Source organism: Sceloporus occidentalis, unplaced genomic scaffold, assembly GCF_023333645.1.
Source record: "Sceloporus occidentalis isolate IW3139 unplaced genomic scaffold, rSceOcc1.0.p SCAF_19, whole genome shotgun sequence".
NCBI classification, from domain to species: Eukaryota; Metazoa; Chordata; class Lepidosauria; order Squamata; family Phrynosomatidae; genus Sceloporus; species Sceloporus occidentalis.
This window is the reverse complement of record NW_028316999.1, coordinates 8,619,979-8,646,602: the sequence shown is the minus strand read 5'-3', so window position 1 is coordinate 8,646,602 and position 26,624 is coordinate 8,619,979. Positions and strand designations below refer to the sequence as shown.

At 38.8% G+C, this 26,624-nt stretch overlaps 1 protein-coding gene across 1 annotated transcript in view; it reads left to right on the top strand.

Moving 5' to 3' along the window:
* Positions 1–1,534, top strand: part of LOC149302374 (lysosomal cobalamin transport escort protein LMBD1-like) — a 53,228-nt gene extending 51,694 nt beyond the window's left edge. Inside the window, exons 16-17 of the mRNA XM_089482447.1 lie at positions 632–723; positions 1,418–1,534. Coding sequence (XP_089338573.1) covers positions 632–723; positions 1,418–1,534 — 209 coding nt within the window. The remainder of the gene's footprint in view (positions 1–631; positions 724–1,417) is intronic.
* The last annotated feature ends 25,090 nt before the right edge of the window (positions 1,535–26,624 follow it).

Genomic DNA, 26,624 nt, shown 5'->3' with positions numbered 1-26,624 from the left:
TACAGAAACATATATATGAATACACACACACTATATGGAGAAATTACACCAACAGGGACTTTTATGACCTCACATTCTAAATATATAGACATTAATATGTAGTTGGTGCCCCCTTTGCAGCTACAATAGCTTCCACTCTTCTGGGAAGGCGTTCCACAAGGTTTTGGAGTGTTTTAATGTCTTGGTATGCTTAATGGGACATACCAAGACATTTTGGACAATGCTGTACTTCCAACTGTGGGAACAGTTTGGGGAAGAAGACCCTTTTCTGTTTGATGTGGAAGGACTTGACTGGCCCCATCGAACACTTTTTGGATGAACTGTAACAGAGATTGTGAGCCTGACAAATGCTCTGGATGAATGGGCAACAATTCCCACAGAAACACTCCAAAATCATTTGTAAATCCTTCCCAGAAGAGTAGAAGCTGTCATAGCTGCAAAGTGGGGAACAATTGCATATTAATGTCTATGTATTTAGAATACAATGTCATAAGAGTCGCTGTTGGTGTAATGGTCAAGTGTCCCAATAATTTTGTCCATATAGCGTATGTGTGCGTGTGTGTATATATATATATATATATAATAAATGTGTCTCATATAAGTGTCTTGACATTGATTATTATTTTAACAGACCAGTGCATGGTGACCCGAACATACTTATTTCTTCATAAGTTTTGGTTCTTTAGCTCCATCTATTACTATGGAAACTGGACTTTCATTGTTGTAAGTAATAATCTGTTTTAGAAAATGTTTAATTAGCAGTCTAACAAGTTTACTTGACCATTCATTGTATTGAAGACCACACCCTTTTTCACTCACCATTTCTATTTTTTCACTCTTTTCCTCAATCTATGATCATTGAAAAGTGGACCTGTTAAGAACATATTATATGGCATCATCCTAAAAAGTCTGTGGAAGCAGATAGGTCCATTTTATTTAACAGAAAATAATTTACTTTAAAAACAAAAACACATTTCTTTATTTAAAAAAAAACATTTTTTAATAAGGTGTAAGGTTTTAGATAGTGTGGCAGAAATCAGGCTTGTTTTAATAGCGTGTCAGGCAGCTGATCTCATAACAGATCAGCGAACAGCATGCTAGCACTATAGCCCCCTGCCTCCAAACATGTTCATAAATTCATTACACTTTTTACATTCTTATAGAATTTACAGATCAGTCTATTACTGCTACATTCTCAGACCCCCCAGAAAAAGGCAATCCGTTTAATAATGGAAGTCTCATATGTACTGTTACACTGTCTGGAGGGTATACTCTGCAGTGCCACCACAAGTGGGATATAGTGTTGGCTACTGGGGTCTATTTTGTTAACATATCACATACGTGTTTGGGACTGAAAGGATTAAACCCTTTACATGTCAATGTTCAAATTGTAATGCAATACCTATTTCAATTGCAGGCTTTTATTTTTGGATTCATTGTATCTTGTTGCAAGGGCAAGAAAGCAATCATTGAAGGAGGAGTGGAAGATGAGGATTCTGAACTTAGTGATACAGATGACTTTCCATATATTTAAAAGTATACCATATTTAGCAATATCAGCCTACTTTTACACCAAAGGCTATATCTCTGCAGTGTACAAATACAATAAATACAATTATTAAAATGTGAAATTTAATATAATAATTTAACATGCTAAGTGTTACTAAACACATTGCAGTAATTTTATGTGTGAATTGTATATACAAATGGGGTTATAGTTTGAATATACTATGCACTAAAATAATTTTGTAAATATTAATATTTTCTGCTTTACTCCTCATACAACCTTTTATTTTCTTCAGATTACTGTTTTTGAATATGACTTATAAATTTACCTATTTGTGCATTTGACAGTTATTTGTTAAGAGAAGCAGCTTTGGAAATATTAAACACTAACTGGTAATTGGTTCTCCATTTGTATTGACTGACTCATGTTTTTCAAATTACATTAAAACCTGTGAGTATTTTTTTTATATTGACAGTAAAATAACATTCCTGGAACCACGTTGTTTGTGTTCGTTACTTCATGTGCCACTGTTAAATAATGCCACACACAATCAGCAGCCACAATACACAACAGGATTTTACACAATCACTTCTATTGATCACAAAAAGTATCCTGAAGTGCCAACATATGTTGGATCCAACTTTTACATATGCGTTCGCTTTTACATATGTCGTTGACAGTGAAAGGATTAAGCAGTAGTTCTGGTAAAGGGGGCTGTTCATTTTCTCATATTTTGTTAGTAATATCTAGCTATAAGCTTATATAGAGCATAAACAGGGTAAACCCTGCTTCTGTGTGCCCAATGGGACCAGAAAAAAGAGAGAACGATTTAGGAGGTGATGGTTGGAAATGCCTTGTTGAAGAAGAAGAATTTTTAATTGAATGTGTGATATTCTTTGTTGTCCTGATAGGTGGAGGGGAGGGTGTTCTAAAGCTGTGTACCTAATACATAAGGTAAACAGCCACCTTATATTTCCTTGTGGTATGTCTTGCTAGTATGTCTCTGAGGAATTAAGTGATTATGATGGTATGTCTGCGAGGCATGAAGTGATTATGATGGTATGTCTGCGAGAGGTTTGATGCAAATGTTAAAAAAGATCGGTGATAGGGAGCACCCCTGGGGGACTCCACAAGTTACTTAGTGGCTGGAGCTTTGAAATTGCCCATGTTCATAGCCTGTGTTCTGTCGGTCAGGGGAGATATTACCCAATGTAGCACCAATGTGGATGCTTTTGGACTTGGGTTGTCATGACCTTTTCAATGACTTGAGCCAGGCATGGGATGTTAGTGGTTGGATATCTGGGTCGATCTTAGCTTTGGGTTTTAGTATGGGTTTAGTGAAGGCTTGTTTAAGTTATGGTTGGAGCACCCCTTGTTTGATGCAAATGGATTGGGGCAATTATTGCTGGTGTGCAGAGTTTGAGGGGGTTTTCTGGGCAATGGTTCAATTTGCATGATGTTGGCTTGGTCTTAGCTGTGATACTGAGTAGGTCACTGGCAGACTCTATTTTGAAGGTGCTCAAGAGGCTATCTGTAATGTGGTTGGGATACAGTGGTTCTTTTTTCTTGTCTTTTGATGGTGGTTATGTTCTCATATGATCCCGTGCAGGATCTACACTGGTCCAGACTATCTAACTACTGCTTTCCATGCATCTCTTGAGCCACTACTCCCTGTTCTTCCTCCACTGATGTTATGCTTTCCTCACCATTCTTTTTAAGCCCCTTTTGTTCCTCTTTGAACCATCTTTGCCAGTTTGGTATGATAAGATAATAGTTTTGTGTTCTGATAATGTACTTGTGGAGAGGCGAAATCTTGTCAAGGGCAGCACTTACTGTGTTGTTAAAGGCGGGTACTACGTACGCAACATCATTCTCATAGTTCATGTCCTGATTGACACTCTTTACTTTTCCAGTTAGGTTATTGGTTTTATTATATTCATCGTGGTAATAGTCACTCCCCAGGCAGACAGATAAGAGGTGGTGGTCAGTCCAGTGGAGGAGGTAGTTGATGTATTTGTTTTCTGACTCTTTTCGGTTAGTGGATATCAGGTCCAGAATTTGTCCATGTACATGGTTGGGGCCTTTTGATCAGCTGGGTGAAGACAAGTGCCCTTGTGTCTGCATCAAGGGCTATGGCATTAGGATGTGTGCTATTGTCTGTGTGTAGAAATCTAAATGATGATATTATTGATTGCTGGGGCCCATGGACTTCACTGTCATTCAGGAAGGACTTGAACTTCCCAGGAGTGACTGGTCTACCAAACAATCCTCCAAGAGCGCATTAATGACTCATCCAGGAGGTCTCAAAAGACCAAAACTAACACGTAAAGAATTGCTGCCCCTGTCAAACCGCACCAGGCAGGAGTGTCCCTTCTCATCTCCCCTATCCTTGGAGCCATTTGCCAATGCCCTTCAGGCAAACCCAGACTTCCTGTAGGTCAGGCAGGCCTGGTCCACCACAAGCTTGGTGCTTTTGCAAACAATCTCTTTATGATTGTCTCCGGCCCAGTCATCTCCTTGTCAGCTATTATTTTTGTGGGCTATCCTATTTCAAAATCAATTCACATAAATCTTAAATATCATAGTATACCTCCTGCCCTGGAAGCCTACCTTAGAGGGTTACACCCATTGAAATGGGCCTCCACAAACCCCATTAAATACCTGGGAACCACCCTATCCACAATCAGTAAATATTACTCAACTCCCTCAAGTCAGATTTAAGGGCCTGGGCCAAAAAAAATTTTTTAAAATAAATAAATCCCAACCATAGAACTCTACCTTCTCTAAGTATTCCCCATTCATGTACTAAAACTTATCTTTCTGATGCTTAGGAAAACATTCTTAGACTTTATATGGAGGAGGGGAAATAGAGACTGGGCTACAAATACTTAATTAGACCCAGGCATAGTAGAGGCAAATAAGTACTCTTGAGCCGAGTGGTGGACTAATCCCACCTGAGTCATGGACTGGTCAACTCTGGAGGTCTGGAACAAATTTACCATTAAATCTGGATTGGTTCACACCCTCTCTTCTGATGCCCCTTGTACATAACTCTGACTTTTACCTGGGACAACAGCTGAGCAGATGTGTATCCCACAAATCAACCAAATTGATCTTGATTACTTATCAGAATATCATTACTGAGTTCTCCACTTAAGTCACATTTATTTATTTTTTATTCTGGAGGGTATGGGGAGCCAATGGAGCAATTGGCACAGTGGAGCAGCAGATGAGGTGAAAGAGAAAAATGTATCTCTCTGCAGATTGGAATGGGGAAAGGCGGGATAGGGGAGACCAGTAAATTGGGAGTTGCAATAATCCAGGTGGGATATCGCAAGGAAGTGGATTAGTATTTTGGTTGTTTCTTGTGAGAGGAACAGCTGAATTCAGGAGATGTTTATCAGGTGAAGGTGGCAGGATCAGGTAAGGGACTTGATGTGAGTGATGAAGAAAAAAGAATCAAGTGTGACACCAAGGCAGCAAACTTGGTCAGTTGGTTGTATGGTGGAGTTGTCAACAGTGATAGAGATGTCGGGACTTGTGGATGGAGGGGATGGCAGGATAAACATAAACCCAGTCTTTGTGATGTTAAGCTTCAGGTAATACAATGCCATCAATAATGCAATTTCAAAAAGAAAGTGAGGCGGGTTAGAAGAGAGGGTGAAAGGTCAGACAGGTAACCTTTTTGAACTAACCTGGATCCAGGGTTTGTCTTTAGCTTGGTTACCTCCATGTTAGTGCTCTGCAGATTGTTGATTGATTTGGGATCTAATGGTGCTTACATCTGAGGCTTTCAGAGATATTATCAGTAGGGTCTTTTATTTTTTTATTTTTTTTTTTAAAGGGGAATGTAGCAGAGTATACTATGTGTGATATTATAACAACATTAACTATAAATTATTCAAAAACACAAATTCTTAATCTAAGAATTTCCAACTGCTGAAACCCAGTCCTAGATTCCCCAGGAAAATGGTGGGTCATTTAGGTAGCCCCCCCCCCAATGTAGTAGGTAGTAGTATCTTGATATAAAAGATGAGGATAACACCAATACTATATACCTGGGAACTTTGTGGCTCCGGCTACCTGGTGTCCCCCCTTGTGTGATAAGAGGTCCTGTCAGTGGGCTGTCTTGCTGGTGGTGCTGCAGATGTCAGTGAGCGGTCCTGCTGATGTCTAGATTGTAAACTCGTTTGAGCAGGGCCCTCCTCACCTGTTGTCTCTGTAAGTCAAATCCTTATGTTACATACTACTATGTCCTGTCTACCCTTTGTACGGAATTTGATGGCGCTATATAAACAATAAATAATAATGTTGCAGAACCAACATTATTGTGTGCTTCCTTTACATTATGGTTACAAATCAGAGTCTCTCCTTTAGCAACAAATTCCCTTCTTTAGCATTAGAAGGCTGAGAAATTATTTTAGCACAATGACCCAATGTATTTTAGGCATCACTACATATGTGAGTTTATGGATCTCCTTATGTATTTCATTACAGACCATGGGGTTGAGGCCAAAGGTGTTAAATATAGTTGCACATTTATATGTTCAGCATATGGTGTCAGATGCTATTTATTCAATGTGTGCCTTGGTTTAGTAAGAGTTTGTATTGAATTTTTTTCAGACACACAAGGAAATGTCTTAATTTCAAGAAATGGTTAAAGGACAACTGTCACAGCTTTCAACATAACTAAGTTTGTAAAAAAAGGTTCTTTTGATAAACAATTAGTGTAAATTTAGAGATATAGTTTTAAAGTAAAGGGAGTAATTTGCCTTATGGAACTTGAGATATATTACATAGGAAATCTATAACCAAGTTCTTGTCTTAATGTGATTTCTCCTTCCCCACTCCCCACACCAACAGAGGCGAAAGTAAGCAAAATCCACATCTAAATGCTGAAAACTGAACAGCAAGTTATCATGACTGCTTTCACAGTATAAACATAAGATGGTTCTAATACTTATATAGTGTCTCTTTAATTCTGTAAACATCATCACATAGGTTTATTAAGTGTACTGAACTGCAAAATGTAATATTTGGGAAAAGTGACACATACGCTCTAAGCACTGGTTTTTACAGCACAAAAATCAGGGGATAAAACTATGGAAATAAATCTTGTATGAATGTTTTAACAAGTATATAGCCCTGAGCCACAGTAGCAGAATATATAAATAAAATCCAAAGTGACAAAAGGAAAAAAAAAGTACAAGTTACGCAGTTAAAAGGAAGACCCATAAAGATTAATCAAGCAGTGGCAGGTGTCATTTAACAACTAAAAGGAATACAATAGTTTCTACAAATGAGGTTGTGAGGTAGATAAAGAGGTAGTAAATAGTTACAGCTTCAAGCAAGTTAAAAACATATAAATAATATATAAACATATAAATATATATTCAGATAACCATCAAACTTATACACGTAAGGTGTTTTTCTCTATGAACTAATACCCAAATGTAATTACTATAATTTTATTGGAGAAAGGCAGGGCTGGTTTTCAGATGGGTTATTCAAGGTTAATTACCCTGTTAAAAGTTTAGATTATACAATTCATATGTACTTGTTAGCATTTATAAATCTGGACATCGGTGAGCAAGTGGAAAGCCTGTGTTTACGCAAAGCTGAGTGACCTCTCAAAATTTCATGAACATATATAGAGGTTTACTATTTAATACAGGTAATATTTTTGACTGATAAAGAGAGGTCTTTGGACATTACAATTCACAATGGTCTGACTTTGTTATGTCTGCTTTGATGGAAAGAAATGTTGGATAATGTGTTGTTTTAATCTGATTAGATTTATTGTAGAACACCAGCAAATCCAATTAAGAAGTATAGAAAAATAAAAGAAAAAAAGATCCATAGAAACTTAAAGGCCCCCATTATATCTTCTAACAATCAGTAATCACAGGAAAGAGTTAACAAATTAAAGGAATAAATCATAAAAGTGAAAAGCAACAAATGAACTACAAGGATGATTATAATAGAGGTATCCACAAATCTTGAAAACAGAATAAATAAGAAAAACGTATGGAAATAACAGATATAATAAAAGTAGTGGTGATCCTAAAGTAAGGAAAGACAACCTGAGTAATCATAAGTAAATGAAAATAATACTAAATGCAAGATGTCCCTCTTCTCATCTTGTACCGGTTTGTGATTGTGTATGATTTTACGTTATTCCACTGATTGTAACATTGCTACAGAATCTGATGTTGCTATATAAATGTAATGTAAAGTAATGACAATACAAGAGAAAGATGGTATGTGTTCTTCCACATCACAGGAAATGCCAATAGAATCTAGGAACAGATCCAATTTACCAAAGTTCATGGAAAAAAAGATTTTAAAAGACCAAGAGGAAAGGGTCATGGAATCTGAACGTGAGTAAATAGTCTAGAGATATTGAATAAACATAAACAGGTGGGTAGTGCGCTTAATACACCAACGTGCAAAAGAAATTAAAACACCTCATAACGCAGGATGCATTTACATGTAAAAAAAATTAAAACAAATATTTAGTGCAATATGTTTAAATCAAAGTGCTGCAATGATTTGAGATAATGTCCACTCACTGATTTCAGAGCAGTTCACTGCTCATGGAATGCGCTTGTGGAGACTCGTAAGGTGGATTTATTTCTTTAAACGGAGCAGGACTTATCACATAGAGAAGAAAGTCGATGAGGTAAGCGTTAAAAAATGGTATTTATTGCAACATATTGGCGAATATAGCACCTTAGCACCAATCTGCAGAGTTTACATTGAAAGATTCCTCAAAATCAATCTCAAAAGAAATGCTCCACCACTCCTCACACTACGCGTTTCACCCTCCGTTGGGCTTCCTGTGCCATCAAAGGAAAATAATGAACATATTGAAGTATTTCTGCACCTCTCTTTTTCTGCGAATCTGTATTTTTCTGGCCTCTTGGAAGACTTCCACAAAAGGGAAGGGTCATACCACGCGCCACAGGGACAACCCCATTCCTCCCATCGTGTGTCAGGTAGTTCTCATGGTGTGCACCAAGGCCCCACCCTGTTGCCAAAGCACTACAGGAGACCAGATTGTGGATAGGAGTGGATAGTGTGGAGAAGTGGAACAAAAATGAAGACAGAAGAGGCAAGCCAATAAGTGGAACTGTGGAAAAGGAGACAGGCACGTGGAGAAGGTAGGGAGGCATTGAGAACGTTAGAGTGTGTAAGTGCGAGCAAGAATGAGTGAAAAACCAAATTCAGAGCTCTGTACTTCGTTTTAGTTTGTTTCATTTGGGTCCCTCCTCATTTTGGACATTCCTACAAATTACGAACTTGGCAAATTTGTACGACTCTGGATGCACACTTTTTTTTTATTTTTTTTTTATTCAGAACCCTTTGCTTATGCTGTGAAATGGTGGCCATCACATGCATTCAGAAGGTGTCTGAAGAGGGATTTCAGGCTACCCAGAAGCACATTTTAAAAACATATTATAAATGCCAGCTGTTTGTGTCTCATTATGTATCCATCTTAATAAATGCAGGCCACAACAAGATGATGCCAATGTATTTGTATGTTGGTTGTCACGCAAACCTACAGCCATCACAATATCAAATTTGAAGACATCTGGAGAAATTGCACATTTTAATTGTTCATTTCACTGTATGTGAAGGAAGTAAGTGAAGGAAGGGCAGACCAGCAAAAATATTCTTCCTTTTTATTCGTATTGTAAAGAGTAAACACTCATTAGACGGTATAACATTTGCCTTGTCTTTTTTCACAATATTTAACTGATTTTTTTTAAAATGCATTGTTAATTATGTATTCAGTTCAAGAATAAATATGAACTATTGAGCCATCGTAAAAAAAAAATGAAAACTTTCCTTTTCTGAACACAAAAATCACTACAAATCACAGAAAAATGTATTGTTGATGACTCTATTCATCAGTTTAGAAAAAAGATACTGTGCCTTCATCTAGGTGATATGCTCAATTACACTGCAATGCGGCGTTGCCTCTTGTTCCCACAATTTTCTTAGCATTATCAAGTCACCCTTTTCTCCCTGAAGAAGAGAGCACAGTAGAGACTTCAGGTACTTCCCTGGCAGCAGTCAGGGCAGAGTCAAAGCGAGTGGCGACAAGGAGCAGAGGAGACAGAGGGGTGCCGAGCTGCTGATTAATTTTTTTTCATGACTGACTTCTCGGCACCCCTCTTTCTCCTCCACTCCCTGCTGCTGTGCATCTTCTGCACCCGCCTCAGTGTGACCCTGCCCTGGTGAAAATAATCAACATAAAAAAAACAATGTCCTTGCTCCACTGAGCACTTACTAAATGTTTTTTCTAACTATGCTTGGGTGGCTTTTCTGTTTACCAAGTTAAACATCATCAAATGTTCCCCAAACCACAAGCTTAATTTGTTTGCTCCCTCATCTCAGAGAACAAAATGTATCTGTCTACCTGAGTGCAGGCAGAATATTTACCTAGCTCCTTTCTAGTTACAGGATGCAGGTGAGTGAAATCGGGGAGTGTCGGAACTCCCGTTCTGGAATCCTCACCTGGCATTTATGAGTAACAATGAGAATGCAGAGTGGAGCACTGGTCCACAAAACTCTCCAAATGCTCCAATAAGTAGTATAAAATAAACAACAATCACTCTTTTACTCTGCTGGGGCTAATCAGGGAATATTGCCTATCAATAGATAGATGGATGGATAGATAGATAGATAGATAGATAGTTTTTGGATTTTTATGAATCACCAAAATCAAGGCCAAACCCTAACAAAATGGACAAAAGCAGAAAAGCTACAATTTAATGTCCAAAATCCATGGCTCTTTCACTCCAACTCTCACTCTTGTTTCCCTAACTTCTCTGCCAACCACTTCCACTTCAGTGTCTCGCATCTTCTTGTTCTCTCTTCTTTCTTTTCTCTCTTTTGGGGGTCAGGGGATAGGATGTCACCAGAAGCTACTAGGAAATGGGATCTCCCTCCTAAATCCCTGCCAGGGTTATTCATACACCTTAATTTTATGTTCAGTTTTGAACAATCATGCTATGTGTTAAAACCATTTTGATGCAAAGATGATAAAAGTGTTGCAATTACCATAGTAACCAATGAAATGTTTCTGATTGTTTCATGCTCAACACTTCCATGCACCAGAGTTGGTTTTCATTTATAATCCTTTTCTGTACCTTGTTTTGTATCATGAAATTATATGAGATGTACAGGTTATTGGATTTTTAGTACATAGTTTAGTTAGTTCAGTCAAGTAATTTGCAATTCTAGAAATCACTTTCCAGATTAATTAATGTTTATCTTACATGTTCAATTAGATCAATAAGATTTCTTGAGCCATATAACAGAAAGTGTTGACATCATTTCTCGTGACATCTAAGTTTTCCACTGGCACCAATAGCAGGCTGACCTTGGAGTCTTTGCTGTTTTCAACTGATAAGAAGCCAACTGTGGGGAGAGAATAAGAAACTATTCTGACTTATAGCTTTAGGGGATCCAAAGTACAGATTAACAAACCCAATGCAAATGCAGCAGTATTCCATTATCATGCAGAGCTAAAATAAATTAAATTAACTTTAACAAAACTTGTTTTGCTAAAACTCTGAAACATCTTTCATAAAACTAATCTTACCATTGTACTCTTCCATACAGGAAACAAATGCAATAAATACCCATCATAACGTGCTACAGTATATATTTGCACTATATAAATCAATAAACAATAATAACATAGCAACATACACTCTCTGCTGTTGTAAAGGAATAACGCCAATGGGTAAGTATTCTTGTAAGGAAGTGATGTGCTTTGTGTTGTCATTTGCACATTTCATAGGTCATAGATCAGATTTCTTTAAATACCCAATGTGACGTATATGGGAAGCATGATTGGAGTAGAAATGTTAGTGCCCAGCAGGCGAAGAGGCTTTTCACAATCAACATCAGGCACCCACATTCTATAAAAGTTGATCCAGGCTGCCTGCACCAATCCCTATGACAATCCCTATGAGATAACATGGAAAAAGAAAGCGCTTCTCCTAGATCGCTGATTTGGACCGACATCTACCGACCTGTTTACTTAATATAGTCTTTAAAGTATATTGTTTTGGTTACTCTGGTCATAATCTTACAGAATGTTTGTACAGAATACATAACGGAAGAACAAAATCCACTTTAAGAGTGATCTATGTCATATAAGGACCTTATATGAATAAGAACCTGCAAAATGAATTGGGTCAGTAATTGTCAGGGTTCCACCTTGCCAGCCTGGACTATGTGATAATTATATACATGTCTACCTGCATGTCACAGACCGGGTGAGCATGTCTAATAGGAGCCCAGGTGCAGGGGATACGAGGGGCTCTGTCTTTACCCCACGATGCATGATGGCTTGGGGTTCTTACAGACAGGCGCAGGAAATAAACCACAGACAGAAGATGCTGATAAGAGTTGTATTGCAAATGGTACAACAACATAAAATAAAGAAAGTCTCTTGGCAGGAAGCCCTCTGGATGGGGCACACACGGCAGGAAGCTCTCTGGATGGGGCCTACACGGCAGGAAGCCCTCTGGATGCGGCACACACGGCAGGAAGCCCTCTGGATGGGGCACACACGGCAGGACGCCCTCTGGATGCGGCACACACAGCAGGAAGCCCTCTGGATGCGGCACACACAGCAGGAAGCCCTCTGGATGCGGCACACACAGCAGGAAGCCTGAGGGTGGCCTGCCGTGTGCCCCGACTGAGGGCTGCCTGCCGTGTGCCCCGCCTGAGGGCTGCCTGTCATGCGCCAGCCATGTTCCTCGCCTGAGGAGTTCCAGCCTTGTGCTCCGCTCCCCCTGTCGTGCACCAGCCGTGTTCCTTGTCTGAGGCGTTCCACCTTGTGCTTCGCTCCATGGTCCCCTATCCGTCCGGATCCTGCCCTGGTGTCTCTTCCTTTATCACGCTTATTGACCAGTCCTGTTGCTTCTGTTCTGCCAGCACACTCCAATATAGACTGTTATCTGCATACATAAATATATCCCGCCTCTTGTGTCTATTTGCCTGTCTGTACCTACCTACTAGTTATGATGAATTGTGGGGTAGAGAGAGAGCCCCTGGTATCCCCTGTCACTGGGCTCCTACACAATCTGCTTGCCTGAGTCCTGACAGTAATAGACAAATGCAAATATTTAAAAAAAATAAATTCCGTTTTCTGTGTGTTTTGTTACGGATGAAAATTGGGGTCTTTTTAATTTAGAGAATGCAGATTCATTGTCCAATGCCCAAATTTACTGTTACGCTCTCTCAGCCTCCAACTCACTTTCTCACACTCTCAGTTTTATTCACTCTCTCTCAAACACTCTGAATGACTCCCTGCCTTCTCTACCAACCGCTTCCTGTTCTGTGTCTTGCAGCTTCGCTTCCTTGTCTCGTATCTTCTTGTTGTGCAGCTTAGCTTTTTTTCTCCTTTCTCTTCTCTCCTAGCTTTTTTCTCATCTTTCATTTCTCTTCTTTCTTCTTCCACATCTACACAGACATATCCTCTTGCCAAAATTGCAGAATTTACAGTGACATCCTCTCCCCCTTCCAATGACATCATCTCTCAGCAGACTTTCAAAGGGATTATCTAAAGGCAAATTGGCGGAATTTCTGGTGACGTCCTCTCCCTGATCCTCCAATAAGGTTATGTCCGTGAAGATGTGAATGATGAAAAAAGTTAGAAGAATGAAGAAAGAAAAGAGAAAACAAGAAGATTAAAAACAAAAAGATGAGAGGCATGGAAGCAGAGCTGTGAGACACTGAAGCAGTTAGCAGAGACGCTAGGAAGACATTTAAAAACTGGGAGTGAGAGAGCCTGCAAATTTTGGACAAAAATGCTTGGCTTTTTTAGCAACGCTAACGTCTGTTCCGTGGGCATCTAGCCTTGATTTCGGAAATTAGTACAAATTGATGAAATCAGCAAATTTCATTAAATTTGCAATTCTTATGAATCCAAATACACAAGCCTAGCCAGTAAATTTTCCTAATCAATAAAGTTCTTCTTTGTAAAACCCTATTATTTTATTGCCTTTTCTTTGTCTTGCTTGTTTAAATTATTTAGCTACATAAAATTATATGTAATTTTGCTAATTCTCTCTCTTTTTTAAAATAATAGATACCATTAGGAGGGTTTATTAAAATAACATTAGCCCTGACCTGAAAAAAAATATCTCCCTGCTAACTATGAATTATAAAGAGTAAGCTAATAAGCTTCTCTTACAAGAAGGGTCAAACTGGGCCTTCAGAATACATTGTTAATGCATCTCACACCCTATTTTTGTAGTAAATTGGCTTTTTATACTTTTTTCCTGTTTATGAAGGTGTAGTCAAAACTATATAGCTGGGAAAAGAAAAAATGTTGGTCCGCTAAGCTAGTCTCAGGCTCAAATAATACAAATGTATAATATGAGGCCTACCAAACAGTGTAAGCATGCTGCAAATACAGTGTGTTGGCTGTACAATGTATACAAAAAACAAAATACTGTCTGCGCTTCTCACCCTAATAAAGTTGGCAACAAATATATAAACATAATATAAATGAGAGGTTTTGGTTATATGAATTGGCCAAAGCATAATTAAGCTCACCCGCCACGTCAAGGCACACTCTCAATAGGGTGAGAACCTACTCTCACCTCCTACATAGTGGGCACACAAAGCAGTTTATACTGCTACCAAAACCAGATTAATGTGTTGGGGGAGGTGCAATTAAACCTCTCCCATTTAACCCCTGGACAGCAAGCTGCAACCAGATTGACAAGGAGCCAACAACCTCAAATATGTGCAAACAGGGAAAAGAAAAAATGTCGGTGCGCTAAGCTTGTCTCAGGCTCAAATAATAAAAAGGGTGAGAAGCGCAGACAGTATTTAGTTTTTTGAAAACTATATAGCTGTTGTGAGCTTGGACTGTGGTCATGTTAATTTAAATTCATACATGTATATCCAACAGTAATATGAAGGTAAGCCTTTCTGATGTGTTCACAAATGACCTGTAGTAATGGGCATCCCAATAGCACTAGCAGAACTGGTTAATTAACGTATCCACAGCAACTTTATTAGCATTTCAAGTGCATGTACAAAAGATAGCTAGCCTTCACCTTTTTTACAAAAGTATATGGCAAACTTCAAATACATTGTTAATGAATTCATTTGTAGCGTGGGTTTACATCAAGTTTTATCATTCCATCTTATCTTTTTTTGTTTAAATTTATGGGGGGGGGGAATCTGCATCAGTCAAAAATGGCATAACTTCACAATATTTCACTGGTTAAAAAAGGGGCATTTTTAAGGGTGGGTTTGGATATTTAGTTAGGGGGAAGGACTTAAAAAATAAATCAATAAATTCATATTTGGAAAACGTGTGTGAACGGCACAGAGAAGGAGGGGGGCATGGGCATCTGGGGCTGGTGCCCAAGCTCTCTCCTCCAGACCGTACCCCTCCAATGGACCAAATATTGAAGCTTCCCATGCAACCAACAAGAGTTGACTATGGAGTGGATCTCAAACTCCTCATGGTTGTCAACGGACATCGAATGAAGTCGAGGAGGGACCATAGTGAAACGATTAAAAGCAGAGTTTTCAGCAGTGAGACATGGTAGACATTGTGGGTGCGCATATTGGAAGGGAGGTGCAGGCACAGGCCACAGGATTCACCCATTGGTGGATATGGAATGGCCCCACAAAATGGGGAATCAGTTTCTGGGAGGGCACCCACAGGTGGAGATTTCTGGAGTACAACAGATCCTCTCCCAGACCTGGTAGGAGGTTGCGGGTAGGAGTTTATGATTGGCCTGGAGCTTTTGAGATTGTTGTGAGCATTGTAGTGCCTCTTGAACCTGTACTCATGTCGAGCGGATCTGCTGGAGATGATGCTCCAGTGCCAGAATCTCCTGGGAAGTCAAAGTATCAGGAATCATGGGGGGCTGATAACAGTGCAGTCTAGTGAATTATGGGTATCAGCAAATTCCTCTTAGGGTAGCAGAGTCGACCAGTTGTTTTGATGATCCGAGATGTAGCACCGCAGGAATTCCTCTAAAGCCTGATTGGCCCTTTCTGCAGCCCCATTTGATTGCGTGTGGTAGGCCGAGGAGAATTGGATCCCTTATTACTCACAGAAGGCCTTCCAGAATCTCAAGACACACTGGCTACCCCGGTCGGAAATTATGACTTTGGAAACCTTGTGTAGCCAACAGACCTCTTTGATAAAGACCGTAGCCAACTCTTTACAAGTGGGAGCTTTTTGAATAGTATGCAGTGGATCATCTTAGAAAAACAATTGACAACCATGAGGATAACCACCTACTGTGGAAGGTCCACTATGATGAACATGGCAAGGTATGACCACAGCCTCTCACCACTGGGTATAGGTTGGAGAAGGCCCACTGGAAAGTCATGTGGTAATTTACTCTGCGCGCAGACTGTACAGGAGCGACAAATGCAACAATATCTTTAAGTCCTGGCCACCAGAAGAGACGGGAAACCAACCAGAGAAGTTGGTTCTTTCCGGGATTCCCTGCTGATAGGTAGAAAGTACCTTGGTACGGAGGTCACAGGTATGAAACATCACCCTAAGGTAGTCTCAGCAGGTACATCTTACTTGAGCAGCCCATATTCTCTCCACGTGGGGAGACGTTATGCTGGTACGTATGGTGGCCAGTACTGGGGAATAATTGGACTAGGAAGACTCTCCTCTCCTTCACATAATCAAAGCAAGATAGAAATAAGGCCCATTAGGCTTGCCTCAGAGTCAAGCACTTAGCCTTGGACAGGATCAGGATTGGTACAGAAGTTCCCTCGAGCAAATGCCTCCATTCTTTAAGAGCAAGTATTATCGCCAGCAATTCACAGTCACCAATTTCATAGTCACATTCCGCAGGGCTTTTTGAAGAAATACCCACATGGGTCCAACTGGCTCTCAGGAGTAGGACACTGAGACAGAAGGGCGCCTTCTCCTGTCTCAGACGCATCAACCTCAAGTATGAATGGAAGTTTGGGCGTGTCGAAATGGGAGTTCCGGCAAAAGCGCCCTTTAATGACGCCTTTGATTGGCCTCCAGGGACCAGTGAGAGGCGTTACTGTCTTTTTTGGTCATGTCAGTAAGGGGTTTTACAAAAGAGGAAATATCACAAATGAATTTCCTGTACTAGTTAGCGAACACGAGGAACCGTTGATGGGAACCAAGACCTACGGGTCCCGGCCACCCAGTAACAGTTTTCCACGCGTGACCCTCCTTTATCCTTATCCCAGGTCGAGCTTAGTAAACACCCTTTTGGACCCTTTTAAGTGATTGAATAGCATAGTAATAAGTAAAATGAATTGGCAACAGGGTCTATATATATATATATATATATATATATATATATATATATATATATATATATATAGGCAACAGGGTCTAATATTAAAGAGTGAAAACTAACTGGCAGTTCAACTCTTATTTTGAACATCACAGTTGTAGTTTTCATCTCCTTAGAGTAGAAAACGACATAGATTCTGACATTATTGTGTCCTTGCATGAGACCAATTTATAGTCAGAGAGATATGATAATTGGTATAAGTTCTGTAATAACATTTTATATACACACATATCTTATCTAGAATATCTCAAAATAGAAATAGATATTCCAGTGGACAAGCCTTCTGTAAGTGAGCTACTTAGGTTGAGTATAGTTCATGGGGTACAATAATTCTCTGGACTAAATGTATACTGATCAATGGCAAACAAGGCCAGACCAGGAATAAAAACCAGCCCTGGAAATAATTGAATACCAGCGCCATATTTCATGGTGCTATTTTTGGGCACACTGCACATGTAGGGTTCTGGCCCCAATATTCTTTGTTCAGAACACGGAAAAACGATGCATTTTAAAGTATATTTGAAAAACATTAGTCTTAAATAATATACATATGAAAACATATAGTTTCTAAAATTCCCGTGGCTCATGATTTTTGCACTGTTTATTACCTGTTTATTACTGTATATTCAGAGCTAAAAATGTAAGCAGAAGGCTAAGGGAGGGGGACATGTGTGTATGTGTAATTGTATGCCTATGTTGTGTGTGTAAATAGAAAAAGGCTCCAGGCACTCAAGGGTTCCATCAGGCAGATTTATTGAAGGAGAAGGACAACAACGTTTCGACCTCACAATGAGGTCTGTATCAAGTTGTGTGTGTATGCATGTATTTGTAAAGTGTTAATGGGTATGTGTATATGTATGTTTATGGTGATAGAGTGGATGTATGCCTGTATGTGTTAGTGTATAGCTGCCCTTGACAATCATTACCCCAACATCCTTATCCATTCCAATACCCAACCACAATCATTATTCCCCAACCACGATACTCATACCTCCATCCTCATATTCTTCTCTACCACCTTTTCTATCCTCTACCATAATCAACCCATATTTCTCCACATCTTCCTGCTACCTAACATAACTTCTCATCATCTATATACCCATCATGTATTTTCCCATCATCTTAATACCCTTCCCTTGGCATGCCCCCTTAATATACATAATTCATACAATTTAACATAGAGGCATAAGGAGAAACTACAGGCCCCAGGTGTGACAAATGCCCCCAAACTTTACATGCAACTTTGCCCCAAATAGCCTATCTGTGCCCCCAAACAGCTTACCAGTGCCATCCTTGAAACCAAACATTCTGCCTGTGCCATTTTAGCCCCCACAAAGTATGTCTGTGCCATATTTCCCAGCAAACACCTTGACTGTGTAGATCTCCAATCTGTGGTAAATTTGGAGACTAATCCTAACAACACTGCACACAACTAGGACAAAGTATTTCGGTAGCAAATGTGAATCCCACTAAAATCAGGCATAACCTTCCACGGGAAAAGTGCACAAACTACTCTTAAAAAGAGTTTTTCATGGTTAATTGAATTGAGCCCATTATGTGTTCTAACTGGAAAATCAAGCATTCTTGATTAAATGTTTCCTTAAAGATTGATGAAGAATTTATTAATGTCTTAATTCTTAAGACCTAATGTTGTGCTTTAGGCAAGGAGAATTCATTTCTACATTTATTTTTCAATTACTATTAACATTGCACAAAATGATTTTATTTTTGTTCTTTATACCAGCTCAAATTATGCTAAGTGTAATAGCTATCATCAAAGTAATTTTCATTTTTATTTTCAAGTAGAAATGCACATATTAAAAAAAAAGGATCAAAAATATTTTCTTAAATATTTTCTAAGGTAAGTTAGTTTGTTAGTTTACTAGAGCCTTCTCCCCAGGGAATTCCTTCAGAGAATAATGAGCTATCCAGTTGGTTTCCATATGGTCCGACATTTGCACCAATTTCCATTGTGCCCCACACAGCATAAAGAAATCAGCCAGTAAACACAGGCTTTCCTCTCGAACCATTTCCCTTGGAGATCTTGTGTTTTTTGCGGATAACTGCACATCACATTGGGACAACTGTCATATATATTATATATATATATATATATATATATATATATATATATATGGTCCTCCTTACTTAGGATCATTTAAAATTCTCCCCAAAAATTAATGAGACCACATTTAAATTAGATGCAATTTTTCTCATATTCAATTTATTGGCATTACTGAAAAGAAGAATTCCACAGAGCAAGTTTCCATTTACTGTATCTCACAAAAGTGAGTACACCCCTCACATTTTTGTAAATATTTTATTATATCTTTTCATGCGAAAACACTGCAGAAATGACACTCTGCTACAATGTATAACAGCCTGTATAACAGTGTAAATTTGCTGTCCCCTCAAAATAACTCAACACACAGCCATTAATGTCTAAACCTTGGCAACAAAAGTGAGTACACCCCTAAGTGGTGTCACTGTCAGAGTTAGTGTTGTCTTCCCTCCTTCTGACCCTAGTGTAACTTCGCGTGTGATGTCCTTATGCCACACATGCAAGAGAGGGGAGGAACACAATACTTTGTCTATCACACCACTCTTTTCCTCCATATGTAGTTCAGGTATAGATCAATAAAGCAATACATGGAAACACATCATTGCAAGTATAAATCAAATAAAAATCACATGCAAACTCAGCATATCCTAAATTGCAGGTTGAATTTACAGGTCGCATACCCCAAAGGCCAGCCCTGGCACCCAGGTTGCACACATAGGACTTGACCAGCACCCAGATTATACACATAGGACTTGCCCAAGCACACATATTCTCTTTATCTCTGTTCTCTCTTGATATCTTCCTTGTCTCCTCACCTCTCTCCTTTCTTTTTATTTCTCCTCCTACTCTTTTGATCCCTTTCTTATTATATCGCCTCCTCTTTCTATATCTCGTGTTTATCTTTACCTCTCTCCTTTCTTTTTACATATCTTTGTTCTCTTTATTTCCTCTCCCCTCTTTTTTGATCTATTCTCTCCTTTCTCTTTATAGGTCCCCTTTCTCATTATTTTCCCTTTTCTCATTATGTTTCCCCCTTCTCAATATCTCTCCCCTTTCTCTATCATTATCTATTTCCTTTCTCTTTATTTCATCTCTTCCTTTTCTCTTTATCTTTCACCAGGGTCATTTAGGCATATAAATTAGACATGTGCAAATTGGCTAAGTTTCCTCAAAATCCAAAAAAGTGAAGCGCAATATTCTAATTAAATATAAGTATTACACCTTCTGCTGAGGTGGTGCTGCAAAGACACAGGAATAAACTCCCCAAAATGTTCCAAATTAAATACAATCAAAACCACACAAGTGTCTGCGCACCCAAATAATAAGTGAGTAAATTATATGTGCAACACAAAAATAATATGTACAAAGATACCCTTCCAGCGAGAGTTCCCACACACTGTATCCAGGGTCCGATCTGCTTAATAGCATTTTTTTTAGACCTACTTTGATATCCTACACCATAATTTTTTTTCTTTCTTTTTTCTCTTCCCTTTATATATGAGCCTTTTGGATACTGTGTGTGGGAACTCTCGCTGGAAGGGTATCTTTGTACATATTATTTTTGTGTTGCACATATAATATATATGTATACACAAACACACATATGCCTGTGTGTGTGATCTCATCTGCTTCATAGTGTGTCCCTGAATGGCAGAAAAAAAAATGTGGTCACGCTAGGGTGGTATTACCGGTGCAGTTCAGGTCAGAAGGGCCCTTTCCAAGCAATTTTGAACCAGTACGAGGAGACACGAAAAAGGGGCACAGTTTTGACCCCCTCTAGTTACACCACTGCCTCTTGCTTTGGACACTGATGGGTGGACATGAAAGCAGCTGCTGGGCCATTAAGGAGATGCTTGGCCAGATAACAGCTTACTGGTCCCAATAACTTAGAGGGTCAGTAGTAGGGGTAGTGGCAGTTCTTAAAGGTAGGCTTTGACCATTTCAGAGGCACTTTATGACTTTAAGGAGCCGGGGTAGTACCAACCAAAGTATCAAGGGCCTCTTCCCAAATGGCTGATGCTCTGGTGGATCTAGTGCTGCTGCTGATCTGCATGGGTGCATGGGATTGGGATATTTTACATGTGGGTGAAATGCCATGTGGTTACTGCTACTCCTGCTGAAAATTTCCATTTGCAACCCCTTTATCTCTCAGTTGCTGAGCATGCCCCTTTTGTGCTACATCTCATACACCCTACGGACATGCATATCCCCCCCAAGTTTTAAAATTACTTTTAAGGGCCAACTTCCCTTAACCCTTGGGTCACAGAGGGTGGCCATGATGGCTCACATGTGACCTGTCAGCTCCTCTATCATCTTTCTGATCTGCGTTTCAACTTCCTGTGGCCCAGGAAGACCTCATGTTGCTCCAGAAAGTTATACATTTTTTGGTTAAGGTAGGTAAGTAGAGGATGACCTGGCTGAAAAAATGCAGTGCTCCTCCTTAATTCTTGGTCACATCACTGAATGATGTCAGGACTGCTACCATTTACCCCATTAATGCACATTCCACTGGGCACCCCAATATTCTGCTCAGGGGACATGGAGCGAAGATCCCACTGCTTCTCTAGGATCAACACTATCATGTCTAGGGTGGCGTTCCAGAGGGTGACTACGTCTTGAGGAAGCCAGTGATGGGTAGACCTGCCTTGTCTGATTGACAGTTTGATGTATTTTGTTACAGAGACCTTGCATTGGCATGGATTGCATGCATTCACAAAGGAAATTAATGATAAATTGGTGATAAATGAGGCACAGATTACATTGCAATCAACATTTCCACCAAAAGGCCAAAATAAAGATGTGGGTTGATTGTAAATATACTGAAAACACAAAGGCAGGAAAAAATAAAAACTAGAATACACAAACTGTTAAGCGTTGGAAGATAAAAGTTAAGGTTGAAAGGTTTTGGTATCCATAAATAATCTAAACACTGCTATGACTGGTTTAAGACATAATTAGAACTGAAATCCTGACATTAACCCCTTAAGGACCAGGCTCATTTTTCGTTTTGTACCCTGTGGGACCGCAGCTGTTTTGACACTTTTGTGGTGCTTGTGTTCAGCTGTAATTTTCTCCTCACCCATTTAGTGAACCCACATAAGTTATATATTGTTTTTTTCAGGACAAGATGGGCTTTCTTCAGATACCATTATTTTGATCGTATCATCTTATTTACTATAAAAAAAATAAAAAAAACATGGTGAAAAATTGAAAAAAAACACATTTTATGACTTTTATTTGAAAAATCTTTTACTCACCTAAAAAAGCAAGTAAAAAAACTAGCTAAATAGATTCTACTACTTGTCCTGAGTTTAGAGATACCCAATGTTTTTATGTTTTTTTGCTGTTTTTTGTAAGTTATAGGGCAATAAGTACAAGCAGCGTTTTATGATTTCCAAATCTTTTTTAACAAATCTGGTCATTCTGCCTCCATCTCCTCTTTGGAATATCTTTGAAGCGGGTTAACTCAATTTAACCCATTTAAACCATATATTTTTGAAAACTAGACACCCCAGGGTATTCCAAATGCTGTTATTTTAACCCTTTCCATGCACCAATTATAGAACTACACTTTGTCAAACTTTGTAATAGTATTTTTTTTTTATTTTTTTTCACACAAATTGTACTTTAGTTATAGATATACAGGTTCTGGTATATGTCACTGTCAAACAACCCCCCAATATGTGTTCAGGAACATCTCCTGAGTACAGCGATACCCCACATGCATGGGTTTGTCAGATTGTTTGGCTGGTAAAAGGCTACTTTTGGGGCATGCGTAATCCAGGTGGTCATTTGGTCATTCTGCCTCCATCTCCTCTTTGGAATATCTTTGAAGCCGGTTAACTCAATTTAACCCATTTAAACCATATATTTTTGAAAACTAGACACCCCAGGGTATTCCAAATGCTGTTATTTTAACCCTTTCCATGCACCAATTATAGAACTACACTTTGTCAAACTTTGTAATAGTATTTTTTTTTTATTTTTTTTCCACACAAATTGTACTTTAGTTATAGATATACAGGTTCTGGTATATGCCACTGTCAAACAACCCCCCAATATGTGTTCAGGAACATCTCCTGAGTGCAGTGATACCCGACATGCATGGGTTTGTCGGGTTGTTTGAGATTTAAAATGCCACATTTGGGAAGTGCGCTTTTTTTCTCCGTTTTGGTCAGTCTGGACCTATGCCCTATCTTTGAGCTTGGCCACTCCAATTTACCCCATCAGCCATTTTTTTATATATTAGACACCCCTTGGGTATTTGAAGTGCTTTTATTTTAACTCTTTGTTGAGATTTTTGAGAAATTTTAGCACTTGCTCAAAATAATAAAGTTTATTTTTTTATTTTATTTTATCTTTTTAATACTTTTTTATATTTTTTTTACACATTTTGCAATGTACTGGATGGTTCATCTAGTGACATCACTGCATAATTATTTTTAAATGTTAGCACATTTTTTTTATTTTTTTTCCATTTTTTATTTTTTTTTTAATATTTTACTAATCACATAGTGATTAGAAAGCTGGGCTCCATTGACTTGCATGGTTGAATGCAGTACCTGTATTCAACCTGCAAGTGGAGCCAGAGTTCTCTAGAGGGTCTGGAGACCGTCTAGCTAACTCTATCATCTTTATTGTTTATTTTCCCGGACCGCCGCCATCTTGCTTGATGGCGAAGATCACCGGCAGCGGCGGCTGTGACCGCTCTCCGGAGCGGTCACAGCCCACCCAGAGGTAAGTGTTTGGTGTCGCTGGATGCCTCCTGATTGAGGCATTCCAGCGACACCATTTAAGTTTAGGAGGCGATCGTCGATCGCCTCCTAAACGCTTTTAAAACGGGCGTCCGCCGCCATACAATGTATGGCGGCTGTTGACGCCCCGGGGAGGGGCCAGACATGGCCCCCGATGCCGATCTCGGCGTTACTGAATGCCTCGACATCGAGGCATTACAGTAACGCCGTTTAAGCGAAGAAAGTGATCGTTGATCACTTTCTAAGCTTATTTTATTTTATGACGGTTCAGGACCGTCAAAGGTCATTTAGCGACCTTCATGTCATGACGGTCCTGAACCGGCAAAGGTCGCGAAGGGGTTAAAACTTAACTTTTAAAATTGTTGTTATTAAAAAAAGCACAATGTACTATACTGTATCTAAATAGTAGCAGTATCTAAGCTGCAAACAGGTTTTTTTTTTTTTTTTTTTCTGTTATCAGGCAGTCTTAGAATCTTTTACAGGTGAGGCAGATCAATAGAGTCCTTTACTTTCTGTTGGCTGCTGGCTAGTGCCCGTTTTGGGGGAGAATTTTTCATTGGGACTAGATGTGATACAGACTTGCAGTCTATGGAGGAGGAGTTTTACATTTAAACTGCCATCGATAGCCTGTTTGCAGCTTACAGACTGCTACAATTCAGATATAGTATATTACATTGTGCTTTTTTAATAACAACAATATTAAAAGTTACGTTTTAATGGCGGGATTTCAGTTCTAGCGTGTGGGTGTAGTTAATATTTGGGTTTGATTGAATCCTACAACTATTTGGATTAATTTGGAGCCTTTCCTATACTGTTTTTTTTTCTTTGCAAAACATATCCTTAAAAAATATTTTTTAATTTGTTTTAATTGTTTGTTTAATCTTTAGTTCCCTGCTCACTATATTCACATTGATACATTTACCACTTTACATACTTTTTTTTTATTCCAGGAAATAATGGAGGGCGTTACATTGTCTCTTTGAAAGAACACCAGCACCCTACATTAAAATGAGCCCCATTATGTATGCATTTTATTGCATTGACTTTTAAGGTGAACCAACTTTCATACTTGCAGGTGGATGCGACTTAGCACTCTATGGGAGATCAACTTGTATGCGGTATGCTTTAGTAGGGTGTATGGGGAAATGAGATAAACCTTATTTTCGTATGCCAATAACAACAAATGCCTGAACACATTTGCAAGCAAAAAGTAGTAGTAAATAGTCCAGTCATTACAAAACACTATTTATTTACATAAATATTGCAGATGTTTCTTTATTAGAATAAATATTCTGGACACTAAAATAATTTTCCAATTCCACTGAAACTAGCCTATTAATTGAATATGTTCTGTTTAGAAGCCTATACTAGTTTAAAAATCTTTGGTCATAATGTAAGAGCCTTCCACAGATCTCTATCCATGATTGGACTTACCATTTGTAACTATCGGATAACTGTAGGCTAGAAATCCTGTTTTATCCACACAAAGCCATTAAATAAGACAGCATTGGTGATACTAATGTTTCAGTAAACGCCTTTTGATAATCTGCCCTGTAGCTATCCAGAGGCTTTTTGTACTTCAGTTCTACTTCAAATGGTGTTTTAAGTTTGAAAACCATACCAAGTAATAGGATTGGGTTTTATTTCTCTATCCATAATGTACTGGGATTATCATTTAAATCACTTAGAAAACCTTGAGATTTTATTAACACCTCAGAGCCTCAGGGTTATGACACATTCCCTACATATTGGCAAATTTTCCACACATGCAACATGGGAGATCTTGTCAGAAAACACATTTCTGGAATGTTAGAAATACATAGTAAAAACAAACAAAAGTATTGTAATAGTGTTTTGAAAGCTTCAGAAATTAAACAACCCTGGAATTATTAAATTGTTATGAAATAAAAGGCCAGTATGTGGTTGTGGTATATGTCAACTCCTAATAAACACATCCAAACTATCTAAAAAATGTTCTTTAGATTTTAATTTTGGTACTTTAATTTATTTAATTGTTAAGTAAGGTACAGCTATGCATGATAGGGTTGCTTTTACTAATTGAGTACTTATGCATATCTATCTATCTATCTATCGATCTATCTATCGATCGATCTATCCGCCCATTACTTCTTTTTAAATACTACTAATAATACATTCTACTATTTCTAGTATAGGATTAAAATGTTTTCAAAAATATTGTGCTGTTTGCCCTTTTTAAAACATAAACCTACAAGTGGCCTAAAGAGCTGGAAACTTAGCCAACTCTTTAATTGGTTACAACTGATCTGGCAAAGTTCCCAGAATAAGTCTGGGAATTAGCCAACTGCTATAAACAGTTATTTGGTATCTTTGATTCCATCTCATTGGTTGTGATTGAACGTCCTTGCTGTGGCTTATTTAAGCTTGACAGCACACATGCAGTGTTTTCTTTATCATTTATTTTATGGTGTCTACATTGAATTTAAGCAGGTCCCGTAGAAGTTAGACAAACCCTTTTGATGACCTGAAATGCATGTGCAAAAAATCCCCTCCAACTTTATCAATTCAGGTGTCCTGATCATGGGCGTAGAAACCCCTAAAAATCATACATATATAGATTAACTGAATAAAACATACAAACCCTATATTTGCAGGTATATATGAATAATGTATGGAAACATAGTATAGAACAACACATAAACCCAGCTTTGCAGGTATAAATCTACTGGAATTCACATAAAAGTCAGCATTAAAGATAGAAACCCCTTAAATTACAGGCATAGATCACAGGTTGCACACCCCAAAGGCCAGCCCTGGCGTCCACATTCCCCACATATAACCTGACCAGCGCTCAGATTACACAAACAAATTACAGCCCAGAGTGAGACAACTTTGTCCCCAAACAGCCCAGTGTGAGCCAACTTTGTCCCCAAACAGCCCAGCGTGAGCCAACTTTGTCCCCAAACAGC